The following is a 10,163-nucleotide window of genomic DNA, read 5'->3' as shown; positions in this document are numbered from 1 at the left end:
TGGTGACAGCATGTGTTGAAGAAAAATCCTTCACCATTGACAGCACAGTCCCAATGACCCACAATTCACTTGGCTCCACCTCTGGAACTTTTGTTCCCTCCCATTAGCACCACACTGGGGACCATGCCTAGAACAAATGGGCCTTTGGGGACTCTCAAGATCCAAACTATGGGAGTCACTTGGGTACAAAAAACAATCTTCTACTTCTTTGGAAATGTATGAAAGACTTTCCATAATAGTTTGGGTTCACATTTCTATAACGTTTTCAAGCTTCTTGAAGATTCACATAAATCTCTTTTTCTACTAGATGTACAAGAACAAGATTATCAGTAAGGATACTTGTATTATATAGTAGGAAGAGGAACTGGGCCACTAAATGGAAGTCATCTTTTATGGCACAAAAGAGTAAGATACAGACTAATGTAATACCAAGGTGTTGTTGGGGAGATGCTTTCAGCATCCTTTAGCTTCAGATGTGTTTTCCCCAGATTTGGTTAATTTCTGCTCCCTGAGTGAAGCTCCCAGTCTAGATCCTTGGTTTTTCCTTTCCTTCCATGTTCTCATTTGTAGGGGCAATAGAGGCCATGGGTCTTTTGGTATTTTGTCATCTGGGTAGGATTCTGTGGGTCCAGAGAGTATTCTTTTCTTTATTTTAAAATATGGTTTCTTTTACTTCAATCCTGCATTTTTTTTTTCTGGTAACAACACATGGACCATTCCCAGGCACATGTAACATAGTCAGTAAGAGCTCATTAGCTGTGTTTGGCTGCAATTGATATGAATCATCCCCTGATACGAATCATCCCCTGATACATTCTGTAGTTTTTCTGTCCTCTTAAATATCTAAAGCACACACTATTTTCCTTGTAGCAGTATAGACAACTGAAATTATTTCTTGGCAGAAGTTTTAATTCAACCATTGCTTTAAATCAAAGATGTGACTGGCATGCCAACTTGGCAGTCATATGTATTTTCTGAAGCAATAGTTTCAATAAGCACAAGTTCTCCAAACAAGGACAAAAGCAAAGTCATATTTTGACCTAACATTGTATAACTCTTGTGACAAAGCCCCAAATTTCTGTCCAGCACAGGTAGTAAAATATGTATAAATCATGGTTCAACCAGAGAAATAGAGTCAGTATTGTGTGTGTGTGCATTTATTGGAGCTTGAACCCAGGCTCCTCAACATGCTCAGCATGCAATGGACTGCATCTCTAGCCCAACAATTTCATGCTTGATATGGTCATATTTCTCTTGTTTTGCTTTTGTTGCCTCTTCTTTGAGTTTCAATCCAAGAGACCATGACAAAATTGAATGTCATAAAGCTATCCTTTCTCATAGAATTTTAATAACTTCAGGTCTTAATTCCAGTCTTTCCTGTATTTAGTTATTTTTTACATGTGTGTGAGGTAAGGTTCTAACTTCCTTCTTTGAGTGTGAACATCAATTTTTTCTGTGCTATATGTTGAAGATCCTGTCCTTTCCCCATTGTGTACCAATAGCCTTGTTGAAGACCATTTCCCCATATACACATGGGTTTTCTGTGTCACTGTTCTGTTTCATTGGACACTGTGTTGGTCTTTATGTCAGTACGATCATTTTAGTTCCTGTCAAATTGTAAAGTTTTGAAGTTAGAACTTGTGTGATCTCTAACTTATTTTTCCCCTTTCTCGATTGTTTTGACATTTTAGAATCTTTTGAGATTCCATATAAATTTTGAGTTGTTTTTGTCTTATGTATACAAAAGACCACCAAGGTTATGAGAAGGAGTTCATTTGATTTTTACAGTACTGTGGAAAATATGGAAACATTATCAATTGGAAGTCTTTCAGTCCTTGAACACAAGAAAAGTTTGACTTATTTTGTCTCATTCAATTTCTTTCCACAATGTTCTGAAGTTGTGAATAATTGAGGTTTTACCTTCTTGGTAATGTTATTAAGTATTTTATTCTTTTTGATGCTTTTGTAATGAGCTTTATTTTTTCTTTTCTGTTTTGAAGTGTTCATTGTTTGGAGAAGCACAACTAATTCTTTTCCTTAGTTTTGTTGTAGTTTTAAATAAGTTCTGAAAATTTTCTTTGGAATAGTTTTTCTTTTCTTTTCTTTTAACCTGTGAAACCACGTAATCTGTGAACAGAGAATTTTACTTCTTCTCTTCTAAATTGGAAGTTTGTGATTTCTTTCTCTTGAGGACTTCCTCATAGAACTTCTAGTACTATGTTGACTAGAAGTGATAAGACTGGACATCTTTGCTTCCTTCCTCATCTTAGAGGAGAGGCTTCCAGTCTTTCACTGTTGAGTTTGGGGTCAGATGTGGGATTTTTTATATAGTTTTCATATACTGAGACTGTTTCCTTCTATTCCAGGTTTGTGAATGGTTTTTATCATGAATAAGTGTTGAAATTTGTGAAGTACTTTCCCCCCTGGATCAGCTGAAATAATCATGTGGTTTCTGTACTTACTTCTATGAATGTTGTAGATTACATTGGTCTTTCACCTGTTGAACCATCCTTATATTCCAGGAATAAATTCCACTTGATCATGGAGTGTAATTCTTTAATTTGTTTTTACATGTGTGTGTGTGTGTGTGTGTGTGTGTGTGTGAGAGAGAGAGAGATTTAGGATCAAATCCAGTGCTTCATTCAAATTAGGCAGTGTGTTACATACTCAACCCTATAATTTTTAAATGTATTTTTGAACTTAGCTTGTTAGAAATTTGTGAAGTTTTTTCCACAATATTTATCAGGATTTGAAGGTCTCTTCCTTGTAGCATCCTTGTCAGGCTCTGAACTGGGGGTAACTCTGAACTTATACAATGAGTATGAAAGTATTTCTTCCTGTCATATATTTTTGAAGATATAAGAAGAATTAATATTATTTAAAAAAAAAAGTCTGGTCCAATGCTTCAGTGAAGTGTTTTGATCCAGGGATCTTCTTTCTTTGGTGGTTACTGGGTATTCACTAAATCTCTTTACAAGTTAAGGACCTATTTAGATTTTTACTTCTTCATGGGTTAAGTCTTTGTATGCTGTGTTTCTCAGAGCACATTAACTTCTGGGTTATCCATTTAGTTGGCACATAATTGCTCATACTAATCCCTTTAATCTCTCTCTTTTCTGTGGCATCAGTTGAAATGTATCCTCTTTCATTTCTGGCTTTAATTTTTTGAGTTCTTTTCTCTTAGCTAATCTGGCAAAGGGATTTTTAATTTTGTTTATCTCTTTAAAAATTCAACTATTTGTTTTGTTGAGTTTTTTCATATTCTATTTCAAATTTCTACTTTATTTCTGCACTAATCTGTATGATTTTCTTCCTTTTCTTAATTTATGTGTAGGTTAGTCATGTTTTCCTAGTGCCTTGAAATGTAAAATTAGTTTGCTATGTTGCTCATTTGAGTCCTTTTTTCTTTTTAAATGTCAGTGATTCTGCTAAAAGTCTCTGAGTTTTTACTGCTTTATCCCATGTGTTTTACTAAATTTTATTTAAGGTTTTTTGGTTTTGTTTTTAGTGATTATGGTAATCAAACCCAGGGTATTGGGCTTGCTGTCAAGCTTTCTTCTGCTGAACTACACCCCTACCCCGATCCATTTTATCTTGAGAAAAGTTGTCACTAATTTGCCCAGGCTGGCCTTGAACTTGTGATCCTTCTGCTTCAGCTTCCCAAATTGTAATGGTTATAGGGCATGGACCCACCATGCCAGATCTAATTATCTTACTGGAAAAAAAAAAAAATTAAGTTTGCTCTCTATCCTCAAACATAAATTCTCAGTGCAGTGTACCGAGATAAATTTTACCCCTGGGGTACCCCCCCTGGGGTTCTGATGAGATGGCTAGAGAGGAGATTTTGCATGTTCAAAATGTAGCAAACTTCTTTCTCCACACTTAGTCAGGATCATGATGGGGTGGCAATTTAAATAAGTTTTTAAAAACATAAATCGAGAGCCTCAGGCTTCCCGCGTCCCGGTGTCATCTTGGCCTGGTGCGGACTGACAGCAAAGCGGGTGTGCCGGCGAGTTAGGAGGAGGGTTGGCGGCGAGCCCAGAGCACGCGGGGGTCGGCGGGAAAGGTGGGGCAGGGCGCAGCCGGCTTCGGGTCCGCGGAGGTGGACGCGCGTCCCTCCCGTGGGGGCCCGCTGCGGGGTTCCGACGGTCGGAAGCGGGGCAGCGAGGGCAGCGCTGGGCTCCTGTCCAGCAGGCCTCGCGGCGGGCTCGCTGCCGCGCTTCTTTAGCTGAAGATGGTGCTCTGTGAAGGGGAAAGGATTGTGCGTCAAGTGCTAAAGTCTGATCCACAAGTTCCCAGGTGCCCCAGGACCTGCACCCATGGAGTACTGTGCACAGGTCAACAGAGCTTCAGTTCAGCTTTCAGAAGGACGTGAGCGGCGATTGAGGGAATGGACAGAAGGCACTTCACTGGAGGATCTGCGAGGTCTTGGTTGGAGGGACGGACGGGGAACTGGCCATTACTAGGGAAATGGTTTCTCTATCACTTCCTAAACTCATCCATGCCATTCCCTGTGATCTCCACTGCTTGTTTATTCTGAGCTGCTCAAACCATGACCATCACCACTCCTGGGATTTATTGAATTTTCCCTGTATAGAATCACACAGTGGAGGTCATTGTAAGAGCTGCTGTCTTAGCCAGACCTCTCATGATTCCCTTCCCCATTCTTCCTTACCCAGCTCTGCTTTCACCATTCTTGGCCCTTTCTCAAGAGCACCTGAAAATGAATAAGCCCCAGAGGTCAGTTTCATTCAAGGACCTGACTGTGAACTTCACCCATGAAGAGTGGCAACAGCTGGACTCTGACCAGCGGCTCCTGTACAGGGATGTGATGTTGGAGAAGTACAGCAACCTCATCTCAGTGGGGTTTCATGTTAGCAAACCAGATGTGATCTTCAAATTGGAGCAAGGAGAAGAACCATGGATAGTGGAGGAAATCTCAAAGGAGAGCTACACAGAAGATGATGATGCCTCAGAGAAGGACAAGGAAATTCAAGACAAACATTTAAGACAAAATGCATCCTTCAACAGCAAAACACTCATTACAGAAAGAATGAATGCATTTGGAAAAACGTATACTCTTGGCATGAATCTTGTTCCCTCAAGAAAAATACCCTACAAATGTGATCCAGGTGGAAACAGTTTGAAAACTAATTCAGAAGTAATTGTGGCAAAGAAAAGTGAAGAAAATGAAAAGGTTCCTGATGAACACAGTGGATGTCAGAAGGCCCTACTTCATGCTAAGCATGTGAAAAGTCATTCTGGAGTGAAAAAATGCAACTATAATCAAGCAATAGAAGCTGGCAGTCAAGAGGAAGATCTTATTTTGCACCAGAACATTCAGACTTTGAAACAACCTTTTGACCATAATAAATGTGGGAAACCCTTCTTCAGCAGGGTATTCCTGTGTGCCCAGAAGAGGGAATGTGCTGAAAAGAAGCTAAATGAATGTGACGAATGCAGGAAGACCTTTTCTAAGAGGTCCACCCTCATTGTCCATCAGAGAATTCACACAGGAGAGAGACCTTATATGTTTGTGACGATTGTAGGAAAACCTTCCATGTGAAGACCAGCCTCACTCGATACCAAAGAATTCATACTGGAGAGAGACCCTATGAATGCAGCGAATGTGGGAAAGCCTTCATTGACAAATCTGCCCTCATTGTACATCAGAAAATTCACAGAGGGGAGAAATCCTATGAGTGTAATGAATGTGGAAAGACCTTTTTTCGGAAGTCAGCCCTCGCTGAGCATTTCAGGTCACACACGGGAGAGAAACCTTATAAATGCGAGGAATGTGGGAATGCCTTTGGCAAGAAGTCTTACCTCATGGTACATCAAAGAACTCACAGAGGAGAGAAGCCAAACGAGTGTAAGGAATGTGGGAAAACCTTCTTCTGTCAGTCAGCGCTCACTGCACATCAGAGAATTCACACGGGAGAAAAACCCTATGAATGTAGTGAATGTGAGAAAACCTTCTTCTGCCAGTCAGCCCTCAACGTGCATCGAAGAAGTCACACAGGGGAGAAGCCCTATGAATGCAGTCAGTGTGGAAAATTTTTATGCACTAAATCAGCCCTCATGGCCCATCAGGTAATTCACAGAGGAAAGAAGTCTTATGAATGCAATGAATGTGGCAAGTTTCTCTGCCATAAATCAACACTCACTATACATCAGAGAACCCACACAGGAGAAAAGCAGGATGTGTTTAATAAATGCAGTGGAACATCCGTGGTGAAGCCAAACTGCAGTGAATATAAGAGAATGGACACAAAGGAGAATCTGTTTGAGTGTCATGAACACGGGCGTGCAGCCAGCAGAAGCTCACGCCTCTTTGCACATCAGAGGACCATGTGGGAGAGACCCTATGCATGTAGTGAGTGTGGGAGGACCTACTGCAGGAAGTCAGCGCTCACTCACCATCAGAGAACCCACTTGGCGGAGAGACCCTATGAGTGTAATGAGTGTGGGAAAACCTTCTGCCAGAAGTTCTCCTTCACTGAACATCAGCGAACTCACACTGGGGAGAAACCATATGAATGTAGTGAATGTGGGAAATCCTTCTGCCATAAGTCTGCCTTCAGAGTACACCAGAGAATTCACATGGGAGAAAAACCATATGAATGTAATGAGTGTGGGAAAACCTACCGTTGGCTCTGGACTCTCACTGAGCATCAGAAAATACACACAGGAGAAAAACCCTATGAATGTAACACATGTGAGAAGACATTCCGCCACAAATCAAATTTCCTTTTACATAAGAAAACTCACAAGGAAAAAGTTCAGCAAGGCAACACATCAAATGATTACATAAAGCTAGAACTCTGAATATGCATGGGGAAAGGAAATCTTTTCAGTGTAAGGAGCGTGGAAAATTTTTCTACCACAGGTCAGCCCTGACTATAGTATCAGAGTTCACACAGGCTAAAAACACAATCTGCTTAATACATGTGGTATGACATTCAGTGTGAACTGTGAAAACTGCTCAATTCACACATTATGCCAAGTGTGCCTCCCTTTAAAAAAAAAGAAACCAACATTATTTAAGTTCATTACTTTATTGTTCTCTTCAGTGTCACTTGAAAATGTGTCAGCAGGTGTGAGGGTCTAATCTTCCTTTCAAATCAATACCAGTTTTTCTTATGATTAATGATTAACTGATAATTTACAGATTTATGGTGTATTAAATCCTCAGACAGCTTGTTTTCTGTCTTCTATCTCCATACTGCTCTGGTAACAGACCCCCAACCCCTTTATCTGCAAAGGTGACAATTAAGAGGACCAACCATGCTACACAAATGGTATGCCTTGACTCCATGTACAAATAGAGAAATGGCATGTGTCCCATTTGTATACAATAATAATAAAAAAAAACATAAATCAATTATTGTATGTCTAGAGAATCAGGAAAGTTTGTTGTTAGTTTTATTTTACTTTGTTTTGTTTTTATCAGCATACAGAAATGAATGTGAAATTGAGTAAAGGAAGATGAGGCTGGAAAAGCAGGAAGGGTCCCTGTCATGACGGTCTTGGGTATCAAACTGTCTAAATTCTTCATCTGCGATGGCAAAGCCAGTCTCAACTGAGAAATGAAGTTACAAAATATTATGGTAAGAAATCAATGCCTGGGGCAAGGGTCAGTTCCCCACTCCTCTCAGTCTTTCTTCAGGAAATCTGATTGACAACAGGTCCCTGACTTTTAAATTGTAGATACCTTTCCCTGGGAGTCTGACTACTCCATCTTGAAGTGTAAACACACCTGTGGAGGCTCAGGGCACAAGGCTGGAGATTGATCCAAGGCCTTGTTAGAGAAGCCAGTTCTTCCCCTTATCACACTGTGCTTCTCTAAACATGCTGCCAGCTAGAAATCCCATGCACAATAGGGTAGACTAGGAAATTTATATGACAAAAGATGGCCTATAAATATTGTGAGAAACTCTGTGTAGGGCCTCAGAATTTGGAGTTTTGTATTTCCCTTGGGACTTATGGCATACAATAAAAAAATTGAAGGACACAGAGTCACCTAATACTTTTGGGACCTCCTTCACCAGGGGGACCTGCACCTCTGCAGCACCTGAAACCACCAGTTAAGTAACATGAGCTGCATTTCACAGATGTGAAAACTAAATACCAGAGATTGCCAAGGCAAGCTTAGAAAGTATGTTTAATTCAAAAATTACAAACATAGACTTTCCCTGGATGGAGGAGGGTAAATAGCTGATGTCCTGGTATCCAAAGCAATGGGAGGTTCCTTCCCTTTTACACATTTTAGGCTTTCTTTATTCTCCTGCTGTCTTCCCCCTCTTATCTCTCCCCATGCTGCTTACATGACAAGGCCCAGGAGATGCAGGTGGAATGGCTGAAAGGTGAGAAGCAGAGGGCAGGAAGGGGGCAGCCCAGGAGGCATTAATTAACAACTCCCTGCCTGCTCAGGAACTTCTTCATTAACCACCTTTAGGGAGGAGCAGTGGAGTAAGGTAATCTTGATAAGGGTGAAGGAAGGGCTCCAGAGGCATGAACATTTCAATCCCCCAAAGATGGTCTCCAACTTCACAGACTGAAACTGGTCTCCATTTTCTCAATTGAACCCAATCACCTATCTACACTAACTGCCTATCTTTGCACAGCTACTGCCACTGGACACTTGCAAAATCATTGGTGTAAGGAAAAATGCAGCTCAGCTTGGAACCCACGGTAGCTCCAGCTCTTAAATCTGACAGAGCTGGCACTCTGGACGCCGGGTCTGAGTTGCGGTCCAACAATAGCACCCAGAAATGCACAGTGGACCCAGGACCTCATGCAAGAGACTTTATTATGTAGAAGACTAGCGCGTTAGCTCTGAGGTTGGAAAGAAGGGAAAGTGTTGGAATCTCCCAGGCTGGAAGGAACCAATAGCAGAGGAGAATACTTGCAAGCTGACTGATGAACCAATAGCTAGCTAGGATGTTCAGACTGACAAACTAGGATGTAACATGGGAAGCAGGAAATGGCTGTAGGGTAGGCCGGAAATTCCTGCAACATAAGGGGCAGGCAGAGCAGCTTTCAGACTGGCAAGTTAGGTTGTGGTGCAATGGAAGGGTCGGGAGATCAGCTTTGTATTACAATTGGAATAAAGGTAAACTCCCTGAACATGAGACCTCAGGCAGGCCTGTCTTAGGACAGAAGAGAGGCTGGATCACCTCCCATGGCCACTTGCAAGGAGACCAGCAGTATCAGGGTCTCTCATAAGAAAGTCTGAGTGACTCCTAACCTGCAGTTCTGTGGTGACTACCCATAGCCTAAGGGTGATTCAGGTTCTGTGATGGTGTAATAGTGGACAACTTGCCCTTTTGAATATAGCCCTGAGGCTTATTTTTAAAAGGGATAAGTTTCTCTTTTTCCCTTCCCCCTCTCCCCCTCTCTATCCCCAGGGGCAAAGAACAAGATTACCCTGAAATATCTGTGCACTACAGGACGGAGATGTCTGCTGAGGATCTGGGAGGTGACTATCTCCCAAGTTAACAAGTTGTAAGGAGCAAAATTAAATGTGTGACATTTTGTGTGCTGAGTAATAAGCTGGAGGCATGTGCAACTGACCACGAGTAAGATAACTAACTTCTCCTGACCAATACCGGATGGCAGGGTCTGATAAAAAGGATTTAAAAGGACTCATGTTGAGCCTAGGCCAGTCTCCATTTTACACCAAGGATGCCAGTGCTGCACCAAGCCTGGAGGAGACTCACTGACTTGCTCGTTGCTTGCTGGAACATCCATCTTCCTGACCGTGACCGAGATGTTCCTGTGGAGGTGACCTCGGAGCTGCCTCATCTTCCACTGTTATGGGCACAACTTAAGAACAGACCGATCACCACTGAGAAGTCCAAATTTGAGAGTCTTTCTTAAGCCGGCCAGCTGACTGTCTCACACAATGCTCAAAAAATGGCTATTGAGAGAAAAGCCCCGACCACGGGATTGTAGGGGTTCTTATACCAAAAATCACATTAATCATGTCTGTTGCTATGATTCAAAATTACACATTAACATTATGAGATCATAGACAGAGGGGGAAGTGGGTCAGAACGACCCTTACCTAGGTACAAACTAAAGAATGGTTGCTAAAATCTGCACAATCACTGTTCACATGGTACATTGTTTAGGAGCAATAGGGATCAAAAGAGAGCAAT

The 10,163-nt window shown here is 41.6% G+C and overlaps 1 protein-coding gene across 1 annotated transcript; it reads left to right on the top strand.

The window, feature by feature from the left end:
- Positions 1-4,406: 4,406 nt before the first annotated feature.
- On the top strand, positions 4,407-6,828 carry LOC124985743 (zinc finger protein 334-like). Its single transcript, XM_047554371.1, is given in 3 exon segments — positions 4,407-4,612; positions 4,680-5,527; positions 5,530-6,828. Coding segments are annotated over 3 exon segments (2,289 nt in total). The 5' UTR covers positions 4,407-4,470.
- The last annotated feature ends 3,335 nt before the right edge of the window (positions 6,829-10,163 follow it).

Source organism: Sciurus carolinensis, chromosome 5, assembly GCF_902686445.1.
Source record: "Sciurus carolinensis chromosome 5, mSciCar1.2, whole genome shotgun sequence".
Lineage (NCBI taxonomy): Eukaryota > Metazoa > Chordata > Mammalia > Rodentia > Sciuridae > Sciurus > Sciurus carolinensis.
Note: the sequence above shows the minus strand (reverse complement) of the source record. Positions and strands in the feature narration are given on the sequence as shown.